The sequence below is a fragment of the Thamnophis sirtalis genome, unplaced genomic scaffold, assembly GCF_051295495.1.
Source record: "Thamnophis sirtalis isolate CommonGarterSnake01/CBP01778 unplaced genomic scaffold, rThaSir2_p1.2 scaffold_8, whole genome shotgun sequence".
Taxonomy (NCBI): Eukaryota; Metazoa; Chordata; class Lepidosauria; order Squamata; family Natricidae; genus Thamnophis; species Thamnophis sirtalis.
Genome location: NW_028261388.1, coordinates 63,783,440 through 63,809,534, shown reverse-complemented (window position 1 = coordinate 63,809,534; position 26,095 = coordinate 63,783,440). Strand labels below are relative to the sequence as shown.

Here is a 26,095-nt window from a genome sequence, read left to right as displayed (position 1 = left end):
AGATAGAAATTAAAATGAACTTAACTTTTATGTTTTTAATATATATATATATTTAAATATTTATTTGAAATAAATATTTGAGAAGAATATGTTCATATTTTTTTCTTTGAGATTTAACTGTAACTGAGAAGGGGAAAAGATACATTGGCTCTATTTATACTTCACTAATTCGAATTTCATAAAATTTTCTTCTTTACAAAAATAAAAATAAAGAGTGATTTCTTTTCTTACAGACTGAAATGAGGATGGTGAGGAGAGAGAAAACTTTTTAGCACAATATTATTCTAAACGGAATATGTCTTTTGCTTGATGTGAAACCTTAATCAGTAAATCTGAACAGGCAAAATTACTGTTAAAAAGCAAGACAGATGAATTTAATTTTGAAGTTTCTTTTTGTGTGTCTTTTTAAAGTTCTGTTTACCACACATAAGTAAAGTTTCTTAATCTTTATTACTTATATCTATATTCTTCTTCATTTAATATTAACAGAATGTAGGTCTAGGTACCTGCTGTTTTCTACTTGACATAGTGAGGCTGTTTACTATATCCCAAGACTTTGATCAAATGAGTTATAAGGTAGGAATCCACAAAAGAATATCCTATGTTTCTGTAAGTTAGAAAAAACTATGGCCAAGTTAGCAAAGTTCTCAACTTATAACCATTCATTTAGTGACCATTCAAAGTTACAATAACACTAAAAGTAGTGACTTATTGTATTGTCTTATTTATTCCCTCCCCTGTTTATTGTGAGCCGCCCGGAGTCCTTCGGGAGTGGGCGGCATACAAAAACCAATAAACCTAACCTAACCTTATGACTGTTGTAGCATCTCATTATCATGTGATCATCTTTTGCAACCTTCTAACAACCTTCAATGGGGAAAGCAGATTCATTTGACAACTGTGTTACTAACTTAATAACTGCAGAGATTCACTTAACAGCTGTGGCAAGAAAGATTCTAAAATTGGACAAAATCAACTGTCTTTCTTGGCAATTGAAATTCTGGATTCATTGTGATTGTATGTGGAGGGCTACTGTGCAGGTAAAACATAAAATGTGTAAGAACTGCTTTTAATTTGTTTAAAAAGTATACAAAAAGCTGTGATTATGAAACATCTGAATCTCACCCACCAGATTTCTCTTTCCCAAGCTTTCTGTTGTCACATATGAGTAACAAAGCTTTGAATTCTGAACTACCATTATCATATTTACAGTATATTCAAGATTTTGGTTCTCAAGTCCCTTTATGTGTTGCCTCCCGTCCTTGACTCAGAAAAAACAGTTGGAACCAGCCTGCCTTCTACTGAGGATCTGTAGGCTGCATGAAGCAGAAATAGGATGAGAAAATATCTACAGACTCCTCACATCCTGGATATAAACTGTTTCAATTTCTCCCCCCAGAACATGAGAACGCTGGTTCTGTTACCTTGAGAATTAAATCTCCTATCACCAACACTCACCTTTTTTTCCTAGGGAGGTTTGGGGTGTTTTTCTATCTATCACAGAAGCATTTGTTGGTGCTTCTTTTCTATTAGTCTGCATGTTTTCTTTTAGTGAGAGTCCATCAAATTGATTGTTTAGCACCAGTGGGGCTGCATCAGAGTGGGTTGGTTTGGACATAGGTTTTGTACTAGGCTTGTGGTTTTTTTTCTATGAGTGACATGTTTCCATCCGTCTTCTTCCTCTAAGGAGTCCATTCTTTTAGAAGTTGTTTGGACATTATTATGTTCAATTTGGGCATATTAATTTTGGGGTTTCTCATTTTGTAGGTCAAGTTTCAGAGTGGTTAAAGTTTTCTCTTGACCCGTGATGGCGAACTTATGGCATGCATGCCACAGATGGCATGCGGAGCCATATCTGCCTGTATGCAAGCTGTGAGCTCCAGAGTGATTTCTTGCTGGCTAGCTGATTTTCGGCCTTTCAGAGTACTGGAGGAGGCAGTTTTCACCCTCCCCAGGCTTTAGGAAAGCCTCTGGAGTCTGGGGAGGGCGAAAACGGCCTCCTCCAGAGGAAATATCAAGGTCAGCTTGGAGGTGAGCAGTGCAGCGTGCCGGGGGGGGGGGGAGCGGGGTGGTGGTGGTTGTGCGTGCATACGTATGTGGGGGGGGAGTGTTTTGCATTATGGGTGCCGGCATGCACGCAATCATGCGCACACCCTCACATTTTTGGCACCCAACAATAAAAAGGTTAGCCAACACTGCTGTAGACCCTTTCCTTTTTCTTCTAGTAACTTGATTAATTTACATTTGGTACATATGTAGCTTGGGTATTCTATGGATATAAGTATATACATGGAACATGTTCTGCAGATCACAATAATATCAGTTTCTTCTTCCATGAGTGGATTAAAAAAATATGAGAGTGAAAGTGTAGAGGGTTTTACCACATATTTTTAAAAGGGGAAAATGACCAATTTGGAATACAGATATTATAACAAATCATTTAAAATTTAAAATTTGGGGAACTTAAGTCTAGCTATAAAAGTTTAAGGTTCTAACATTTAAAGAATGTCTACTTTAAGGATTTAAAGTTCTATGGTTCAATTTGTCTAGTTTAAAAATCTAAGGTTCTAACAGATCATTTAGATTGTCCAATTTAATTTTTTTGTGTGTGTTGAGTGGGCTTTAGTGAGAGGTTTGTTCTTAACATTGTACTGGAATGTTCTTTGATTGCCCATTTGTTCTTGTGATCCTTTCCTTCCCTGCTTTCTTATGAGCTTGATTTCTCTCTTATTTCTCTGCCTTTATTCAGTATGTTCCATACTTGCTACTGTCTACTTGCGTTTGATTTTCTTTTGCCTTGTGTCCTGTGTTGTCTTTTAATCCTCCTTTCCTACTTGCTTTCCTCCTGATTCTAATGGGTATTCAGCTCTCCCTGCTTTTTTCAGTCTTTGGCTTTCTCCCCCTCCCCTCACCTGTTAGTTTGTCACACTGCTCTGCTGCCATTCTCAGTCACTGCTTCACTGATCTGCTGTGCTGAAATACTCCACCACAGTGGCAGCCTCCGGTTGCATCAATGCTTGCTCTCCCATTGCTTTCCATACTTCTCTCAGGATCTGCTTCACTGTGTTGCTCCTTACTGCTGCATTGCCACTGCTCCTGGCTCCTCAGCCATGTGGCTCCTGTTTCTGCTGCTTCTCCCAGCAACAGGATTGCCCGGATGGCCCATGGCAAGTTCACCTTTCATCTCTTCTTCCCTGCTGCTCTCCTTCTCTCACCGACTCACCTTTTCCTTCTCTGCTGGTCATTGTTTTGCCTTCAGTTGGCTTACCTTTCTGCCTCATGGATGGTTTTCCTCCCTGCTCCACAGCTGGGCCCCACTCGCTCACCCGCTCAACTCATTGTTCTCCACCAGCCTCAGGGCTCTTGGGTAGGCCTCTTGGGTGCAGCTGGGCTTCTCTCAACAGGTCAAGTTCACTGTGGATTGTTTTCCTCCTATTTCTCCAGTCTTTCCTCTCCTTTTCCTTTCTCCTCTTTTTTTCTTTCTCTATGATTTAGTCTATGATTTGTCTTTCCCTCTCCACCCCTCCTCCTATCATTTATCTTACTTTAATAGTAACTTTTATCTTCTTTTAACTCTCTGCAATGTAACTGTGCTTCCTCTGTTGCTGCCATTTTGAATGCATATGCATTGATTAGATATTAAATTCATTTATGAAAAGTTGTTGGGATTACTGCAGAATGTCACCTGTTATGTTATTGAAGAAAGCAAAGTCATATAAAATAATATGATGCTGCAAATCACTTTTATGACTTAATAGAATAGAAATCCTATTGTATTATCTTTTTGCAAAAGATAAACACAATGTGATTCAAGGTTGCTATCTACTTGATTCTAAATATAAACCTCATAAAATATTTAGTCTACTTATATTATCACTAGCAGTAAAAGCATCTTTTAAACTTTGGAAGTCCAATTAAAAAGTATTTAAATGTGTAGGAAGCATTAAAATTTTAACTGCTACACAGCAGCAGTTTCAACAAAATAAATTATTGTGGTATACACTTCACTGAAGATTCCTCTATTTGTTAAAAATATGCTTTCAAGTAGTTTAATCGTTTCTGAAAAAAACCAGCCCAAACATGAACAATCCAAGGAGATGTACAACATATACAAGAGATACATAGTCTGAAATAATTAAAAAAGAGTAGCTGCTAATTAGGAAAAAGCAAAGAGTATTAAAACAGTAAGATATGAATAAAAGTAGGGAGGAAGCAAATTGGGTCAAATAAAAAAAATTATCCAAGATTGCTAGACAATCATGCTGTAGTGGTAGAAACTACAAGATATTTTGCAATTCTTTTTTAATATATTTGCCAAACTGCCATCTAAAAGGAAGAAGCTCAACTTTTCATCCAGTCTATCATCCCTGTACATCCGAAGCCTAATTATTAAGTCAGTATGATAGTTATTTATAGGTTCTTGTTGCCTTTGTTAAAATGACAAAACTAGCATTACAGCATCTCACTATTAGCTCCACCCTCCACCCCTCTACATTCATCACTCTGCCTTATCCTGTTACTGCAATGGGGCACACAATACAACAAGCAGGGACGTGCACTCACTAGAGGCAGGGGAGGCAGGGCCTCACCAGTCTCCTCAGGAAAAGGAAGGAATTTTAAATATTTTTTTCTAAAATAATTAAGGCCAAGCTAGTTGCTACCAGACTTCAACTCACAGTGATTTGAAGTGTACATAGTGTTTAAGTATAGGAGGAGACCAGAGAACTCGGGGCCTCCTTTGCATAAGGATTTTTTTGCCTTTTAAGGGTTAACCAAGGGTTAAAAGCAAAAAAATTAGTATGCAAATGAGGCCCATAGTTCTCGGGCCTCTTCCTGCAGAGGGCACGTGGTGGCTCTAGGAGCCACTATCCTAGCCTGCCTGGCCCTGGAGCCTGGCTAGACCGAATCTGGAATTTTGGCGTAGCTGGAAGGTATGTTGGTCAGAGGGAGGGGGCAGGGGGGAGGAATTCAATTTATTTGTAATTTAAGTAATTGTCATTTGTTTTTATTGTCTCTCTCTCTCTGTGTGTGTGTGTGTGTTTCTTAACTTCACTCAAACAAACTCTCTCTCAATTTGAGAGAGAGTTTGTTTGAGAAGAGAGGGAAGGAGCAGACGCAGGGAGGGGAGCCTTGTTTGTTTGAGAAGAGAGGGGCAGCCCTCTCCCTCCCCATCCTGCTCCCCTCTTCCTTTCCTCCTCCTCCTCTCCCCTTTCTTTGCCGGCTGCCACCTCGCCCCCCCCGCCTCCTCCATCCCCCCCGCTGTGTCCACCAGGCGTCTCATGTTTATGGCGGGCATAAACACGAGACGCCTAGCAGACACAGACTTGGGGATGGAGGAGGTGGGGGGCGAGGAGTAACCGTGGAGGCGAAAGGCGAAGAGGGGTGGGGAGGGTGTTTGCAGCCCTGGTTCTATCTCCCAGCCAGCAGCCCCAGGAGGAAAGGGCGAAGAGGGGTGGGGGGGTGTTCCAAGAAGCCCCCTCCCCTTTTTGGCACTCTGCAAGGCCTGCCGGAGCTCTGGGAGAAAGCGGCGGGAGCGGAATGCTGTCATCTATTGCCAGAAAGTCCGGCGAGGGAAGCGGGGCTCGTGGAGACTCGCTCGCAGCCGGCTTCTCTGGAGTGGAGGGGGGGGCGATAGAAGCGGAGCGGATCCCTCCACTCCAGAGAAGCCGGCTGCGAGCGAGTCTCCACGAGCCCCGCTTCCCTCGCCGGACTTTCTGGCAATAGATGACAGCATTCCGCTCCCGCCGCTTTCTCCCAGAGCTCTGGCAGGCCTTGCGGAGTGCCAAAAGGGGAGGGGGCTTCTTGGAACACCCCCCCACCCCTCTTCACCGTTTCCTCCTGGGGCTGCTGGCTGGGAGACCGCGGCTCTCGCTCCAGCCTGCTGCGGGGGGGGGGAGCCGCTTTCTTTCGTTTTGCCTCACCAGCCAGAAGCTTCACCGCACGTCACTGACAACAAGGCATTGCCCAAGAACTGTTGCATTAAAAACTGTTTCTATTTTCTCTAAGGAGTTTGGTCAGTCATATTTGGATTGGAGTCATTGGAAATCTTGCTTCTGAAACTGAGAAATGCAAAACAATAAATCAAGCAAGGATGAAAATTCACTAATGGAATTGCAAAGTATATTTCCTAAACATTCTCCTGTAAAATTAGCTCCCAAACAGGCCCATAGAATACCACAAAATGTTGAACATATTGTTTTAAATCTAACCAATCTCTTTCTTAACTAAGCAAGATTAGACAATGAGATCAAAAGTCACAATATTTGATATCTGTCAAGTTCCCTTAATTCTAAAAAAAACATGCAGTTGTGTGTAAAATGAGATAATCTGTTATCAGAACATTATTAGATAACTATAACCAGATGCACCTTTTTACCTGCAGAGTCACATACTGTACCCTAGGAAAATTAATGAAGATTCCAATCTTATGGTTGGAGGCCCACTGGAATACTTGGAGAAAGGCCCTTAAAACTGTAATCTGAACTGCTTCAAAGGCTTGTGTAACCAAACTATTTTCATAATAAAATAACAATAACCATGGTTGTACATTTTCTTATGAATGCTATGAGAGAGCAATTTTCTTTATAATGGGAAAATGAAGAATAGCTTTGAACCCTGACAGACTGAGCAGTGATGCTCCTATGCTGTTCATTCTAAGGAACTGAATCTGTAAAAATAACTTCTAACTAATTTGAAGAAGGTACTATTGTTGTAATTCGTTATTCATTCTTCCTTCTTAATCATTAGATAAAAATTGTGATGAGATCTTGGATTAAATATTAACAGTTCAATGAAAGTATCAACTGTGGGCATTTTTATTATAGAAAGGAGTAGAATGAGAAGCTGTATGATAGAGCCGAGGTGGCGCAGTGGTTAAATGCAGCACTGCAGGCTACTTCAGCTGACTGCAGTTCTGCAGTTCGGCTGTTCAAATCTCACCGGCTCAGGGTTGACTCAGCCTTCCATCCTTCCGAGGTGGGTAAAATGAGGACCCGGATTGTTGTTGGGGGCAATATGCTGACTCTGTAAACCGCTTAGAGAGGGCTGAAAGCCCTATGAAGCGGTATATAAGTCTAACTGCTATTGCTATTGCTATTGCTATTGCTTGAGGTATATAAAATAATGCATGATGTGGATAAAGCAGACAAGGAAAAACTGTTTCCCCCTTTCCAGGATAATAGAGCCAATGATCACTCAATGAAACGGATTTTGGAATTCGCTATCACAAGATATAGTGTTAGCTTCTAGTTTGATTGGTTTCAAGGAAAGGGTTGGACCAGTACATGGGTGTCATGGGAATCAATGGCTATAACCTTGATGGCAGTGTAACTAACTATGAAGACCTTCTGCTGGGAGACAAGTGGACTAATTGGTAATCACTGTGAGAACAGATTATTGGAATAGATAGACCAGGGATCTAGTCTAGCAAAGCACTGCTTATATTCTCTCAAAATTATGCTGAAGTTTAGTTAATGTTAAAGATTTTCAGTGCAAAAAACCACAGGAAAAGATATCAAGTTCCTGCATCTCTTACTCCTATGTGTATATACTGTATTTATTCATTGGGTCAAGAAATAGAGTTATGCCACTTTTCAGAAGTCGGCAATATAGTGCTCATGAATGTTATGGCATCTACCTGATGTTCCCCCAAATAATAATAAAAATTACCAGAGTTTTCTAAATCTGATGAGCCATGTATAATAATCGTATATAGGAAGATTCTGGCACACTTGCACAAAATCTTGAGAGATCTTGCTGAAATGAACTTTGGGCATTGGAGATGATGAGGATCCTAATGATGACAGGGATGATTTGCTCATGTCATTGCATAACATTTCACAGTGATATTCAGGACTACAACAACTGCTGATCAGTACCTACATTCCTTAATTTACCAATAAAAGTCAAGTAATCATTGACTCTAGAGTTTTCTAACCTTGGTTTCCTTGACTAGAGATAATAACAACTATTGATATTACTTTTCTTCTTTTTTTCCCTCTGAACATTTTTTAAGCTCATCAAGTAATTCCCCCTAACTGATGACACAACTGAAGTATCCTGATACTTCATAATAGAAAAACAGAGTTGGAAGAGACTTTGGAGGTCTTCTAGTCCAACCCCCACTGAAGCAGAAAACCCTATACCATTTCAGACAAATGGTTGTCCAATCTTTTCTTAAAAACTCCAGTGTTGGAGCACCTACAACTTTTGGAGGACAGTCGTTCCACTTATTAATTATTTTAATTGTCAGAAATTTCTCCTTAGTTCTAGGTTGATTCTCTCCTTGATTAATTTCAATCCATTGCTTCTTGTCCTGCCTTTTGGTGCTTTGGAGAATAGATTGACCCCTTCTTCATGACAGCCCCTTGGATATTGGAACACCCCTAATCCTTCTTTTAAGTAAACTGGACATACCCAATTCCTGCAACAGTTCTTCATATGTTTTAGCCTCCAGACCCTAATCATCTTTGTTGCTCTTTTCTGTACTCTTTCTAGAGTCTCAACATCTCTTCCCCAGATGCTATATATCAGTGGCCCCCAATGCTTTTGGGCACCAGGGACTGGTTCCATGGAGAAAGGTTTTTCCATGGACATGAGAGCACATGGTTTTTTGTGCTACATGCATCATACAGATAGGGGTTAGCTTGTTTGTGCTGTCCAGTTTCTGGCATTCCATGGACTAGTACCAGTCCATGGACCAGAGGTTGGGGACTCCTGCTATATATAGTCTTTACATCCAACTAGCACTGAAAGGTTAAAACAATTCAAAAGCCATATTTAGTTTACCTTTTGTGGACTAAACAGTGTAAACAATCTTACAAATGTTACATAAATATTTTGTGCATGGTACAAAATTGGGATTTTTTGCAATCACAAGTTCTTTTCTAGGCCCATATACGCAGTTGATCACATGAAGACATTAAATGTCTTCACTTAAAAGAAAAATTATCCTTCTGTTAAAAAAGTTGATCTAATATTCTGAACATAGGGTGGTTTGTCTGTCCATCCATCTGTATATTATCTATCTATCTATCTATCTATCTATCTATCTATCTATCTATCTATCTATCATCTATCTACCTATCTATCTATCTATCTATCTATCTATCTATCTATCTATCTATCTATCTATCTATCTATCTATCTTCTTTATCTATATCTATATCATTAACAAGAACCAATAGTTTGGCAGTTCTTTGTTAGACTACAAATGGAGAGATACCAAGTCTAATCTTACTTTAAATACAGAAGCTGGCTGGACAAACTGGAGCTGTTGACTTTCCTTCAGTCCTGGACTGGGAAGCTGAGAAAAATCTACCTCACTGGACCAGCATTATAGATTACAGTCCATGGCCTTCGGCACTGAAACCATTATACAGTATATTTCATACCATTAAATTGTTTGATTTAGGCATGTATATGTGAATGTGTGTGTGTTTGTGCATTTGTATGTATGTGTACACACACACAGAAATACACACTTATATGTTATGCTCTAGAAAGCTTTAAAAAGAAATCTATAAAAATTAAAATTAAATATGGCGGTTGCTTTGGTATTTTTTATATTAACTTTTTTCCCCTAGGTATTATATTTTAGCCTTAACAAAATTCAATTTACATTCTTTAAGATTTTCACAGTAAACAAGAAAGAGCAATATAGAGTGACTACCAGTCTTGCTGGGCTATTTGCAAATATCCATTGCCACAGTTCATTTAAAGTTATGGTCTACAAGCATCACGAAGAGAGCTGCTTTGTATTGTCAGTTTTGCTTTTGTGTAATGGTTCTCATGTAAAACATGCTGTCAGGCCTGCAGCGGTTCCTTTAAGAATCTTTGGCCTGTCACATTCTCATTAAGGGGAGGGGAATAGCAAGGGGTAGAATGTTTTGTTTTCAAAATAAAAAATTCCTTTCTAGAAGCTCAAGGTCATCTTTTGTCTCCGCACCTTGGCACCTGATCGGAAGCAGTTGGGCATAGGTGTTAGCGTGGAAGAAGAAGATTGGACCATGTGATGGACTGTGGGTGTGGGGACAAGATCATGAACTTTTAACTGGGTGGGATTCTGATGTAACTTCCAGAATTGGGATTCCATAGCAGGATGCCAAACATGCCTGTCTTATTAAATTGGAACTTTAAGGATAGTTTTGCCTTTGACTCTGATTTAATTCTGCATGATATTTGGAATGCTGACATTATCCCAATTCTCCCTTAAGATAAGTTATCAGCATCCCAAGCTGGGAAGCTGTCAGGGGGTACTGAATCCCAGTTCTGACCCAACACTGGGCAGTATGAAAATACAGTGAAGATGGAGGAAGAAAAAAATGCAGCTGAGAAAGCCAAAAATAACGGCTTGCTTATATTGGCCGAGACTCAATATGTGCCTTCTAAAGAAATAGTTGAAGCTGCAGAGATTAAGGAAAGGGAATACCAATTGGGAGCCCGGGGAAAGGAGTTCCGCGATGATGCCTCAAGATTTATGACTTCTAAGGAATGCCTGCTAGAACAAGAGGGGTTGCCAGGGAAACTCCAACAGACGACTAGACGATGACCAGAAGATCTGATGAATGGAGAACTCAGTCACCCACCCGCAGCCCTTCTCTAATGGGCCTTCCAGACCATTTCCTATGGCTAAACGTGAGTGAAATAAAAACACTCCCCTCTTCAGGGACCCCTCAGTGGAATCTGGCACCGCCCACATTCTCCTTTCCTAGCAGAGAAATTTCTACACAGTGGAGTGGAGATGTTGGCTCCTTCCATACAGTAACTAATGAATCAACCCACACCCTTGCTGCTGGGGTAATGCCTAGAGCAGTCACATCAGCACCCCTCCCTCCTTCTGGAATGCAACCAGACCTCCCTCCAAATAGGGGAGGTCAATCCAGTTGGCAGAAAGGGGCCTAAAACACATGCACCTCCCCACAGCTGCAAAGGGGTGACTCCAAACCCATGAATCAAGCAAATCAAGGGTGGGCTTTCTTCCCAGGTCATGGATGGGCTCAATGTCAAGGGATGCCTGCTCTCTCCCAGCAGATGGCACCTTCCCAGATAACTGCTCCTGGACAAACCCAGGGAATGGGACCACCACTGGGTCCAGCCCCCCCCCCCCCAGCAATGCCTCCACAGGCTTTTGCCCAACCGATGGGTGTGGGTCAACAGAGGGGCTTACCACCCCCAGCAGCAGACCAACAAGCTGCCCCTGTTCAACCACCAGCACCCCCTCCTCCCACACCCCCACAGTTTCATGCAACATTCAATGGGACCCCAGATAAACTGGCTTATTTCCTGAATCGAGTATGGGCGTAGTGGGGCCACAATTCCCCGTCTGATCGAGAGTTGATCCAAGAAATAGCAGAGGGGATGAATGAAGGAGGCTGCGTAGTGGATAGCAGAGCTCCATGAGGAAGCGACTCCTGAGCTAGATAATATAAATGGGTTCATCCAACTGATGCATGCTAGGTTTAGCGATGTGGCCCAAAATGTGAATGCTGAAGACCAGATCCACGAATTGCGACAGGCTGGTCATCCCGTGAAGGAATTAGTTTGGGAGTTCCGGAGAATAGCTGGGAGACTATGCTACTGGCCAGAAAGATTCTTGGTCTACACATTCAAAAAGGCCTTAGATCCCAAACTGAAAGAAGCTTGTCCCGTAAGGGGGATCCCAGAACGTCTCCAAGATTGGTACACCACTGCAATCATATTAGACCACGAGATTAACACTTATCAAAAGCCTGGTACTGGAACCCCTGCCAAAAAACCATTGGGCCAACGTACGCAGAGGCAGCAAGCTGAAAAGCCTCCACCAACCCCTTGTGGGGCCTTTATAAAGTGTTACTGATGCGGTCAGATGGGGCACAGAGCAACAGAATGCCTGGCTCCAGCTCCTGTTCCACAACAGTGCCAACCACCTGCCAGCGCAATGAAGAAAAAACCTAGAAAGCCACAAGAAAAGACCTGTTTACTACAGCAGCCAATGGAGGCGGGGAGCCCTGCTATTGAAGAAGCTCCAGGCCTCAGAGGAGGAGGAGGCTGAAAATGCTGAAGACAACCCAATGGTGAGTGCACCTATTCCCTCCTTTACGATAAAATCCCAACTTCAAGTGCCCAGAATGGGGGTAGAAGGGGAAGTTGGGGCAATCATAGACACCGGCTGCACCAGATGCTTAATCAGCATGTCAATAGTGGAGCAGCTAGGTTTACGCACAAGTCCCCTGACCCACCCTATTCGGTTTGAGCAAGTAGATGGAACCTTAATTGGGAGCGCTCTGGCCAGAAAGATCACTGAATTAGTCAAGTTGAAGATAGGCCGCCACTATGAGCTCCTCAGATTCATTGTAGCTCCTAGAATGCAGGAGTCAATTATCTTGGGACTTGCATGGCTGTACAAGTGAGTACCTACTATTAAAGTGGGAAGACAGTGTTAGAAAATTGATCATTGATTTTGGGCCGTTAGCAACCGTGGAGCCTAAAGGCCACCCAGGAACGATTAGAACCAACAGCCCAAACCATCCGGAACCTGCAGCCCCAGCAGCAGACACCAAACCTCTGGGGATCCAACGAGTCCCAAAGGTCTACTGGGACTTGGCGGGGGTGTTCAGTGAGGAAGACGGAAACTACCTTCTACCTCACCACCCCACAGATTGTGCGATAGACTTCAAACCTGGGGTAGCCTTACCAAAGCCAAAAATGTACTCTATGACTCCCAAGGAGATGACTGAATTGAGGAAGTACATCGACACCAATTTAAAAAGGGGTTTTATTGAACCAGCAAAGTCAAAAGTAGCAGCCCCAGTGTTCTTCAGAGAAAAGAAAGATGGTGGAGTTCGCCTCTATGTAGATCTGCGAGCCTTGAATGCAGTATGAGAAAAAACACCTATCCCCTCCCCCTCATGAATGATATGTTGAACCACTTGGCTAAAGGCAAAATCTTCACCAAACTGGACTTGAGAGAGGCATTTTCCCGCATACGAATCCGAAAAGGGGATGAGTGGAAAACCGCACTTAACAATCCCCTGGGAAGCTTCCAGAGCAAAGTCATGCCTTTTGGACTACAAGGAGCACCCGCAATCTTCATGCAGTACATAAATGAGGTGCTACATGACCACCTGTACCGCGGAGTACTCATTTATTTAGATGACATCTTGATTTTCTCTGAGACCCTAAAAGAACATGTGAAACTGCGGCGAGTTCTGAAAAAACTTCTAGCTGCCAAACTTTATGCAAAATTGTCAAAGTGTGAGTTCCACAAGACCTCGCTAGATTACCTGGGGTATCGTACCTCCAACGAAGGAGTAGAAATGGATCTAGGAAAAGTAAAAGGGATGTTGGATTGGAAACCTCCAAGTACTTGCAAACAACTACAAAGGTTTCTTGGATTTGCGAATTTTTATAGGCAGTTCGTTCCGACTTTCGCTGAAATTGCCCTACCATTAACTGAGCTACTAAAGATGAGTCGTTCCCCAACAAAGCCAAAAGCAAACCAATCACTAAAGTGGACAATGGACTGTCAAAAAGCCTTTGAGAAATTAAAACGGGTCTTTGCCCAAGAGCCCATATTGCAGCATCCTGACCCAGAGCGACTATTTATAATCCAGATGGATGCCAGTGATGTAGCGATAGCTGCAGTACTACTGTAAAAAAGTAAAGAAAGCCACCTCTTGCCATGCGCTTATATCTCCAAGAAACTCACCCCTACTGAAAGAAGGTGGCACATTTGGAAGAAAGAGGCATTCGCGATCAGGTGGATCATGCTCACCTGGAGACATCTCCTAGAGGTGGGGGGACATACCATTTGAGGTCTAGACTGATCATAAAAACCCCGAAGCTCTTTTAGCCCATCGGAGGTTATCCCCTAAGCAAGTTCGCTGCGCACAATACTTCCAAAGGTTCAAATTCGAAATTAAACATATCCCCGCAGGAAAGACCTTGTTAGCAGATGCTCTGTCAAGAAAACCGCAATATGACAGTAAGAAGGAAGAAGTTATCCACCCCATCATATCTCCCTCTCACCAAAAAGCAGCTCAAGTCACCACTCGAAGCCAAGATAAGCTGACGACCGAGCTGAAAGCAGCTCTCCGGACGGACCCGTGGTTCAACAACAACAAGGACATCCTAACGGTGAACGATGGCTTAGCCTGGAAGGGGTCCAAGCTGTACGTTCCTGCAGGGATGAGGTTGCAAGTGCTACAGCGGAGTCATGATGCGAAACCAGGAGGCCACTTTGGATTCCTAAAAACACTCCACCTCACCAGACGTCAATTTTGGTGGTCAAAGATGAAAACGAAGGTGGAAGATTATGTCAAAAGCTGTGCTACTTGTGCCACAATGAAAACCCAGCCGGGAAAGCCCCCTGGACTACTACAACGAGTGGCCAGCCCCAGCCGACCATGGGAAGAGATCGCCATGGATTTCATCGTCGAGCTTCCAGACAGTGGCGGTAATAGAGTAATCTGGACAGTTATTGATTTGTTTTCCATGCAAGCACATTTCATCGCCATCCGCAAAGAAATTATCAAAAATGTTTGTGAAACACATTTATCGCCTGCACGGGCCAAAAAGGGTCATTTCAGATCGCGGAGTTCAGTTCACCGGCAAGTTCTGGAGAGAGTTCCTCAGATCAATTGGGTCCACACAAGGACTCAGCTCAGCATTTCATCCCAGCACAAATGGCGCAGCAGAGAGGGCCAATGCGATGGTGGAAAAATACCTCCGGTGTTATGTGGACTATCAGCAAGACAACTGGTCAGACTTATTACCCTTCACTGAAGTGGCATACAACAATGCAGTCCACAGCAGTACCGGTTTAACTCCATTTCAGATTACCAGTGGCATGGAGTGCATTCCCATGCCTGAGCTGCCTAAAGAACCTCCCTCCTCCATGTCTCTGAATGAATGGATGGACACACTAAAGGAGGGATGGGAAAATACAAAGAAGGCTCTAACCGATGCGGCAGAAGCCTACAAGAAGCAAGCTGATAAACAACGTTCCCTCCAACCCCCCTTTCGGGTGGGGGACAAGGTTTTTGTATCTACAAAATACATAAGATTGAGGATGCCTAGCAAGAAATTGGGCCCAAAATTCCTAGGTCCTTTCCCAATAGAAAAGATAATTAACCCAGTTACAGTTAGACTCAGCCTACCCAGAATTCTAGGGAAAATTTACCCAGTATTCCATTGTAGCTTGTTAAAACCTGTTATGGAGTCTAGCATAAGGCCATCCACCCAAGCTCCCCCTCCTTCTGTAGTGGTAGAAGGGGAAACACATTATGAAGTGAAAAAAATCTTAGATTCCAGGACGTATAGGGGTCACTTACAATATTTGGTGTATTGGAAGGGGTACCCTTTGTCTGAAGCTACATGGGTGAAAAGTTGGGATTTAAAGGCAGATAAATTAGTGAAACAATTCCATGAGAAGTTCCCTGATAAGCCAAAGGGTCCCCCTCGGGGAGGAAGGGGTGGTTAGGTCTATATAGTAACCTTTCTTTAATTTTCTTTTCCAGAAACTGTTTCTCTTTTGAAGAGAGGCCGCCTGTCAGGCCTACAGCAGTTCCTTTAAGAATCTTTGGCCTGTCACACTCTCATTAAGTGTGTGTGGGGGGAATAGCAAGGGGTTGTTTTCAAAATAAAAAAATCCTTTCTAGAAGCTCACGGTCATCTTTTGTCTCTACACCTTGGCATCTGATCGGAAGCAGTTGGGCGTAGGTGCTAGCGTGGAAGAAGAAGATTTGACTATGTGATGGATTGTGGGAACAAGATCATGAACTTTTAACTGGGTGGGATTCTGATGTAACTTCCAGAATTGGGATTCCATAACACAATGCCAACATTCCTGCCTTCTTAAATGGGAACTTTAAGGATAGTTTTGCCTTTGACTCTGATTTAATTCTGCATGATATTTTGGAACGCTGACACATGCACTTCTGCTAACTACGAATGTAAAAATCAGAGTGATGTATAAATACCTACTATATAATAGATCAGGTATTTAATATACACTATATTGCCAAATGTATTCGCTCACAAATGCTTCTGATTATGTGGATGGGTGAGCAAATACTTTTGGCAATATAGTGTATATACATACATACATACATACATACATACATACATACATACATACATATATACATACATACAAAATACATACATTTGTTTTCGTAGATTTTCACAGGTACAGGTATGCAGGTCTTGGCGTATTCGGTTCTTTTCCCATGTAAGATTGAGAGTATCTTGGTGACGTTTCGACGAGGTCACACTCGCCATCTTCAGGCTGATGCCTTCGGCTTCGTGCTTGTGCGAGCAAAGCATGATCAGAGCTGTCGTCTTTCTATAAATATTGGTGGGGGTGTGTGGAGTGATGGCTTTGTTGCTGTAAGCAGGTTGGTTGGCTGTGTTGTTACATCTTGATTAGTTGATGGAGTTGATGTATGCAGATTAGTCGGCTGTTTCGTAATATCCTGTGTGGCTGAGCTACTAGCTGTATGCGCATTAGTCTTTTGTGTTGTAACGATCTGGGTAATGGGCTGTGTGATGACATCCTGAGCTCTAGTGTAGTGATATCCTGAGTCCTGTGCTGCAACATCCTGGGAGGTTGGCCAGTAGCCAACCTTCCAGCCTGAGGATGGCGAGTGAGACCTCACCGAAAAATTGTGAAGACAATCTCAATCTAACACAGGAAAAGACCCAAATACAACAAGACCAGCATACCTACACCTGTGAAAATCTACGAATACACACACAAACAGAAACTTACAGAAACTTATACCAACAGGTATAATTCATGTTGTATTATAATAACTCATGAAAGTTGAATCTGAAATATTTCACATTCCACTATTTTAAAGAAATAATTGGCTGCAATGATTAATCAAAATAATTAAGATTTTTTAAATGCCACATTTAAAGTATTCATTAATATATGTTTGCACAGTACACCTTCTAAAAATAAGAAATGTATCTTTAGAAATCTAAATGCTGCATAAACATTATATAATAAAACACCAGGAAACCAACTCCAAATAATAATAATGTATTATAAAAAGTTATCATACTATTTATTAATGTTTATTATTGCATGTTTTATGCTGTCAGTTTAGCACACCATAGACTTTTTATATGTGTTTACACCAAAATAATCATTTTTTGGAAAGACCACATTTAGTCATTGTAGTTATTCTTGGTACATCAAAGTTTGGATCACTCAGGAATGTAGGATTCTGAACATAGGATTTAACAGTGTTGTACAATTATGCTACCCAGACTACATTATGTACATTTTAAATGCTGCAAGAAAGAAAACATACGTGTAAAGGCATTCAGTTGTAACATAGGAATGGATCCTGTGGCCAATTTTATTGCTCTCAATTGCATCGAATCCTAATTAGTGATTTTCATTTACAGTTATAGATATCAAGGGGCTGTTCTGATTTACAAGTTACATGATTTTCATTAAAACCTTTTGATATATTTTTCTTGTTTTAAATGGTATATTGAAATGGGATTGTATTTTTTACTAATCTATCAAATATTCCTACCCACCGATGCCAGCTATAGATCATTTTTACTCTCAGGAAAATAAACTATAACTGGTCTTTTCTAAATCATCTAAACTTTTAAATCATTTTTTCCTCTTCTGTATTAATAGAGATATATTGATATTCAGTCTGCATTTTAAAAAAAACCTGTAAGATCAGAGTTTATTACTTAGAGAACTGCAAACCTGGAGAAAGACCATTTTTGATTCAAAACAATGGATTTGCCCTCTCTGTGAGCAATCGGGGCTTCAAGTTTAATTGAGAGAGGGTTTTTTTCAATTAAAGCTTTGATATGCTTTAGCAGGCTCTAGTGTATTCCTATCCTTTATAATGTCCCTTGTGCTGCTGTTTTTCAAGAGAAAACAAAGCAAATATTTTAAGGCAGTGCCCTATGCTTGTGGTTCTGTTTCTCCACTCACAATATTGTTTGCTCTGGGGCCTTAGTTAAAAAGCATTTTCACAGAAAACCTCTCTCCTTTCAAGCACATCTAATTGTTATACAACTTACAATGTCTTCCTGGAAAGAGGTTTGTTATGCAAAATAGGCTTTGCAGGAATGGGAATGAGAAAATAGAAGATGTTATAAAAAAGAATAAGCATCAATGTAAACTAACCTAATGAAGCATAATGGACCTGAAATGGACTCACATAATGGACTCACCAAGCACAATGAGAATCTTTACCAGTACATAGACAGGACTTACTGTCCTTGAAGGGTAAGCATATACGTATGTGGATGTGTCAAATGAGCAGATTCACAGATTGCAGAGAGCAATCAAAGCCAGACTTTCAGCCAAAATACAATGAATAATTTTGTTCAATTAACTTCAACATTCATTCCTAATAACTTGTAAATCCTAGGATACTTTAAAAACAAAACAAAAATAAGTAAACTGATTGTACAGTATAATTTAAGAGAATTTCAGAGTCTGGAAAATTGGAATGAGCCCATAAGTGTATCTGCCACCCATAGCAACCACCTTCAGTTCCTCAGCTAAAAAGGTGGATAATTATCAGAAGCAGTTAGGAAATATTTAACTCTCTATTAATCACTATTTAGCATTTACTAATTTATTTAAAGATAAGAAAAGAATATGGGGGATGAAAAGGAATGCTAGATTTGAAACTCATCCCCCCACATTTGCAACCAATTCTTTTGAAAGATTTTGTGCAATCAAGGGGGTATTATATAGGAGAGAAAGAAATGGGGCAAAGAAACCCTGTTGCTAAGGAGATGTCTGGGCTAACATTCCTACATAAATTTCAGTGTTGGGGTAGGGTAGGGCAAGAGAATAAGGGGGAGAGAGAGAAGAAAGAAAAGAAGAAAAAAAACGTTTCATACAAAGTTGGCTCCCCAGTAGCTGTACAAGGTCTCTTTCAAATATATGTATATTCTTAAGGACCCAATAGAAAGACCTCAGGCCAAATGTTTCAGGGACTAGTGACAGGTATAAATACAAGAAAATGACTTCCAATACAGGTTCCAAGCAAAGTTATTTAGAACAATGCAAATAATTTCCATTTGTGCCAGAACAAAATGTAAGATACACATTTGGACCAATAGAAAACCCATATTTTATTGTATAATGATGTGGTTTGAAATAAAATTAGACCTAAGGTAAGTCGAGTTAAACTTACTAAATTGTTGTATACAGTGGAAAATTAAAAACAATCCAAACTACAGGTTTGCGGACTGAGCAAACCATGTACTTGGTTGAAGGGAAGAAAAAAATCAACCTCCCCCTTTGAAACTACAGAGATTTTACACTGGGACAGGTTCCCTTTCTCCCCCCACCCATGGATACCCTGGAGAAAATACTATAAGAGAAATACCAATCAGCCAAAGGATGGGGGGGGGAGGGAGAGAGAGAAATGAGAAATGAGGCATAGAAGAGGTCATACATGGACAGAAAAAAAAAATGTGACTTTATTTTGGCTCCATAAGGAAGCTGAATGCCAAATTTTGCCATCAGTTGGTTTAGGGATTGTTAAACAGGTGCTAGGTACAAACACTGACCTGAATTGAAACAACATCCAAATATTGATTCAATCACCTGCACACTTGATTAGACATGATTCAAACTCATTCCATAATTACATATTCAAATGGAATCTCTCAAGTGATCACCTGATATAAAGGATTTGCAAACTTTATTTTTCTCCTCTAAATCTCTCCAACATTTTTATTTCTGAGACAAAGAGAGTATGCTATATTATTAGATTATATGTTATATTAAATCTATTAAAACAGATGTTTTCCAAAAGCATTCTTTTTAAATAAATGTAGGTTTTCCCCCTTTCACTTGGGGCTACAAAAATGGGAGGACTGCTGAAAAAATAGGAAGAAGACAGAAAGCCTAAATCCAGAAGAAAGCACTAGAGGATTAAAATAGAAAATTGAGTTTAGGGAGGTTGGTTAGGAAATAAGGTAAGATTGTTTAATAATACAATAATTGCATCATTGAATAAAGAGCGGATACTATGTAGAATCTGGGATGAGAGAAGAATCTCAAGACTTCAGCCATAATGTCAAGAAAGGTGTATTGGTGTCAAAGTCAGACCTAATTCTAAAGTGGCTACCCAATGAAGAAGGACTCGCCAAACAGGCGATGCTGCGCCGGTAATTTGTAAGGGTGGCAACCGAGTGCTGGCCGAATGGCGGGGCAAAGAGGAAGCTTGCAGAGGGTCATAACAGCCAGCGAAGCTATGGAAGCCCATCTGAGCACCGGAAAACTTGGGCGTGAACTAAAAGGGGGGAGGAACAGCTCCTTGGGGAGAAAGAAATTGCGAGAAAGGCGCGGGGGGGGATCGTTCCTGGGGGAAGACAAGCGCAGAGGTAAGGATTGGAGGCAAAAGGAAGGAGAGAGGGGAAGAAAACGAAGATGCCGGGGTGGGGCGACGGGGCTATGAGCAGCGGCAGCAGGAAAGGTGACCGTGGCCAGGCGTCGGAGGGAGAGCGCTGCTGCATTGGGTGGGGTCCGAAAGCTTGGGATGCGGAAGGGGAAGAATGGGGAACCACCCAAAGCAGTCTGGACTTATTGGGGCCTCTCTCACCGCTGTTCAAGGTAGTTTTGCAGCGCCATGTCTCCGGGTTGCCGAGTTTGTTGCAGGACTCCCAGAGGGACAGATAAGACTGATGATCGGCCGTCACCCAGGCCGGGCTCAGTACGGCTCCCAGATCCAAACACAATGCCAGGAAGATGCATACCAGCCCCACCAACTTGAGCGGGGTCAACACCGAGACGCGCACCTCCTCCACGCCACTGCCGGTTGAAGCCATGGGAGAAGCGATTCTGAGAGACTGGTGCCCTACTGGAGCCAGATAAAAGGAGGCGGCTTCTGCTCCACCAGCCCCAGCCGATCAGGTGCGGCGACGGTGGCGGCAGAAAAGGAGGCGGCCACTCTCTCTAGTCGCCACTTCGTGGATCGCGCCGCCCGGCTCGACCCACCACATCACTCCTCCCATCTTTTCTCCCCCTCTGGGGAATGGGCGGGACGAGTGGCACGAGGGCAGCCTCGAGCGGTGGACGTCATTCCCAGGGTTTCCTCCAGGAGAGAAAAGGTGAGAAGCTTCTACCAGTCCCGAGCAGGATCTTCTTCGAATGGCGAAGTTAGGTTTTTCTTCCCAAAAGATCCCTCCTCGGGCTCTTCCCAAGGATATTTGGCCAATCCCCAACTTTTGACAGCAATGCATTCCTGGCTGCGCTTGGCTCCTGCGAGACTAAGAGCGCCTAGGATAGCGTCGATCACTTTCCCCGGTGCTGCTCTTCTAGTGGATGTAGTTTGGTGGATTTAGAAGCACTTGACATGCTCCCTGAAGTTCAGTCTCGGGATTCTGTTCAACCTTCTGTGGAAGCAACTCTCATCTGGAAAGGGAAGGAAGCTAATCTGGTGCTTCTGTTTCTTGAAATTAATTTTAGGTAGAATAGATCTGAAAATAGAGCATGTGTTTGTCAATATGAAGTGCATGCTTAATATCATGATCTTTTTTATTTTCCATGACACACAAAATGATTTAAGGCAGTGGTCCCCAATCCTTGGTTCATGTGTGCAGCCTGCCAGAAGCCAGGCCGCACACATGGGATCAAAGGACCATATACGTGAACCATGCCCCCTGGTCCACAGAAAAAACAAACTCCATGGAACTGGTCCCTGGTGCCTAAAGGTTGGGGAATGGTGCTGATTTAAGGCATTGATCCCCTTGTTTTCCCCACTGTTTTATATAGTGTCCACATGAATCCATCATTTAAACACAGATTCAAATAACAAAAGACACAAGACTGAAGATATGAGACACAGAACCTCACAGTATAGATCCAAATGAAGTCTAAACATAGTATAAATAAAACCACCATTATATTACAGAGTTTAGCTGGCTGTGTGTAATAAGAAACCACAAACACAATCCTTACAATTTTGTGCCAAAGTATGAGGCAAAAATAGGAATTTTAGACCAAGGTCCTCATGGATTTCTACAATCACAGATTAAATCTATTTGCAATAAGAAATCAATACAGGCAGAGATGAAAAATTGGGAAAAACTACAATTATCTTTGTTGGGAAGAATAGCAGCAGTGAAAATGAATGTTTTGCCTAAATTCCTATTTCTTTTTCAAATGATACCAATACTTTAAAAAGATGCAAATTTGCTTGAATGGCAGAAGGGTATTAACAAATTTGTATGGGCAGGGAAAAAGCCAAGAATAAAACTTAAATAATACAAGATGTACGTGAGAGAGGAGGCTTGAAAATGCCAAATTTAAAACTATACTATGAAGCGGTAGTTTTATCAATAATCAGTGACTGGATTAATTTAACAGAGGATAGAATACTTAACATCGAAGGGCATGATTTGGTATATGGTTGGCATGCTTATCTGATATATGACAAGAAGGTGGATAAGAATTTTAAAAATCATATTTTAAGGAATGCTCTATTACGTGTCTGGAAAAAATATCAACATAAACTAAACGATAAGATATCTATGTGGGCAATTCCCAGACATGCAATAGAGAACATAAGTATAGCACAAAAACAGGATGTAACTACATATAGACAGCTTCTTACTATAGAAAGAGGTGTATTACAGCTAAAACCCTTGAATGTACTAAAAGAGGAAAAGGTAATCCAAACATGGTTTCCGTATGGACAGTTACAGGCCAGATGGAAAAAAGATCAGAAAATTGGTATTATGCAAAATGAGGACAATCTACTAAAACAAATTAGGGATCAGAGTCCAATGCATATAGAAAGGTTATATAATGTATTAATAGAAATGGATTCTGAAACAGAATTAGTTAAAGACTGTGCGATAAAGTGGGCACAAAATTTTGAAGAACCAATAATACTGGATACATGGGAAAAGATATGGGTAAGAAATGTAAAATGTAAGCAAGCCCAAAATCTGAGAGAGAATTTTTATAAGATGTTTTATAGATGGCATTTAGATCCTAAAAAGCTGGCTTGCATGTATCAGAATTTACAACCTAAATGCTGGAGATGTGATTGTGTTGATGCTACATATTACTATATATGGTGGACTTGTAAAAAGGTTAAAGCATTCTGGATAAAAATATGGTGGATTATGCAAAATATTTTTAGAAAGAGGATAAAGTTTACACCTCAGTTATTCCTGTTAGATATAACTACTGATTGTACTGTTATAGAGACTAATTTTATCCTGAACCTAACAACGGCAGCAAGATTGTTGGTGGCACAATACTGGAAGAAGGAAGATTTGCCTACTATTCAAGAATGGACATTAAAAGTAACGAACTTAGCAGAGATGGCTAAAATATCAGCATATCTTAAGGATCACTCAGATGAGAAATATAAACTGGAGTGGAGAAGATGGATTGACTATATTCAAAATAAATATGGGACTAAGAAATTCCAGATAGTTTATGACTGAAAAAGTGAGGAATGATATAATCTGTTTAGAGTTAGCCCAACAAAAGAGGAGTTAAAGCACAAATGAAAGATTATACTAACTTTCTTTTAGTTTATTCTAGAATATGTTTGTTAAAGATTTATACCCTGTATTTGCTCTGGGAAGTCGGGGGGGGGGAAGGTTGGGGGGAGTTGGGTTCGGGTGGGGAGGGTGGGGGAGGGGAGGTAAATATTTGTAAAAGCTTTTTTTAAATGTTCAATTAAAAAAAGAAATCATTGTAATTTGGATTCTTTTTTTTTACTTTTGAATGGTGCAAAAGTCTGCAGTCTGTATGCTACTATCAGATGGTGATTTTGATTTACACAACTCCCTAACTTACTATGTAAATCAGAGTAGATTTACTAAACTAAATACAACAGAAAATAAAACAAAGCATTATAAGATGTCACACAAAGACAGTTCCATACATTCAGGTGATTAAATAGTCTTGCCTATCCTTCTGAAAGAAGGGAAGAATCAAGAACTGAACGTCTTTTTAAAGCAGAGTGAAAGCTATTTGAGGAGAATGATGTCCAAATAGTAGGTGTGGCAACTGAAAAAACAATTGTTGGGTTCTACAAAATGACACTGCTTATGTGATGAAATTAGAGCATATCAATTATCACGAACACAAACACCTTGAATTGCCAGAAGCCACCTAACCACTAGTTGAGTTAAAATAGTAGCAGTGTCACATAGCCTGTAACTGCTTGCATCAGTTCATTCTGGACTAGTTGTAGTGTCCAAATAATTTTCAAAAGTAGACATAGATAATGTGCACAGTATGGCCAAGATACAAGTTGAGACGGCAAGAGAGACAATGACAAGGGCTCCCAAATTCAGGTATAGGTGCAAAGGATTTGTGCAAAGGTTCTTCTAGATATGATTGCCACCTACTCTTTTAGCAGAAGCCATAAGTCTAGAATAGGACTATCAAACTCCTGGCCTGAGGGCCAGATGCATTACATGCTGCTCAGACCCATGCCCGGTTTAGCAAAGGGGGAAAAATCCCGATATGTCACATGATGATGTTGTGAGTTTGATACCCCTGGTCAAGAAGGACTCCAGATTGTGACAAATTCTGTTTTGAGCAGTGTGCCCAATCCACAAAGTTAAGTTTCCAGATCCAGGTGGCTCCAATTTCCACAAACATCTAGTCTTGCTTAAGGTTGAGCCTAATCCAAAACCCACAAGAAGTTTTAGATACCAAGACAGAATCTTAAGAATATCATTTAGGCAGCCTAGGGTTAAATATATATAACTGAGTATAATCAGCATATTCATAATACCTAAATTCCACCATGGATAACCTCACCTAGAGGTTTCACATGGATCTTAAATACAGCAGGGAGAGAATTGACCTGCAAGATATCCCACAAACCAAGGGTCTTGAGTTGATTCTCTTCCTTCAACCATATCAATTGGAACCAGCTCTGGAGGAAGGAGGAGAACCATCACAACGCAATTTCCAACTTCAGTCTAGAAGAATACCATGACTAATGGATTGACAGTCTCTTGAAATTTTGAACTTGGACAATCTGGAACTGTGCCCCCTGTGGTTGCACCTAAGCATAGTACACAAAATTGTTACAACATTCTACCTGTCAGCTTCAACCACAATAATACATGGGCAAACAATAGATACAAACTCAAGGTAAACCGCTTCAAACTTGATTGCAGAAAATGCGACTTCAGCAACAGAGTGGTCAATGTCTGGAATGCTCTACCTGACTCTATTGTTACATCCTCAAACCCTCACAGCTTCAATCTGAAGCTGTCTAATGTGGACCTCACCCCATTCCTAAGAGGTCCATAAAGGGAGCATGCATTAAGTGCACCAGCATACCTACAGTCCCCTGTCCTGATGTCCCCATTTATTTGTATTCATTTCCTTTGTTCATATCCATGTTCATACTTATACCTGCTACTTTGTATATGTTTGACAAACTAATAAATAAACAAACAAACAAACAATATTCATCCTCCTCTGACCAATAGATACAATCAATGTCATTTCGGTATGTAACCCAGGCCTGAAATCTGGCTGAAGAGATTGAAATAATTCACTTTGAAACAGCAGCCTACTACCTTCTCAACAATCTTTCTCCCAAAGTGAAAATTAGAGATAGTTAAATAATACTCAACACAATAATAACTGATCACTGTGCAATTCTCGCAATGGTGCTTACTTTGTATTTTCAAAAACATGAAGTATTTTTGGAGTACAAAAATATAGATATTGTGATTGGTATTCTTGCATCAGATATAATGCATGACTTTGGCTATACCTAATCTGAAGATAAAAAAGTTTTACCAAAAAGTAAGAGATATTTCAGGGACAAAAAAAATGATGATACATAAAAATTGTGGTGAATTATATTATATTGGTGATAAGAATGAATTCCAGCCATTTCCACATGGAAATAAGAAGAAATATTTGGAATAATACCTCCAATAACATTAATGATTCCAGGCACAAGACTTCCAAAATCTATAAAGCTCTTTATAATGAGCCTTCAAATGACCCAACAAAGAGATTTGTAACTCAACAGAAAACGTAGCAGAAATGAGAAACAATGGAATCACACAGACAGGGACACAGATCAGTCATGATTAAATGTAGAGTATATTTGAA

The 26,095-nt window shown here is 40.9% G+C and overlaps 1 protein-coding gene across 1 annotated transcript in view; it reads right to left on the bottom strand.

The window, feature by feature from the left end:
• Positions 1 to 21,061, bottom strand: part of TMEM47 (transmembrane protein 47) — a 46,190-nt gene extending 25,129 nt beyond the window's left edge. The window contains exon 1 of the mRNA XM_014067951.2: positions 20,586 to 21,061. Within this exon, the coding sequence (XP_013923426.1) occupies positions 20,586 to 20,811 (226 nt within the window). The 5' untranslated portion in view covers positions 20,812 to 21,061. The remainder of the gene's footprint in view (positions 1 to 20,585) is intronic.
• Between the last annotated feature and the right edge of the window lie 5,034 nt (positions 21,062 to 26,095).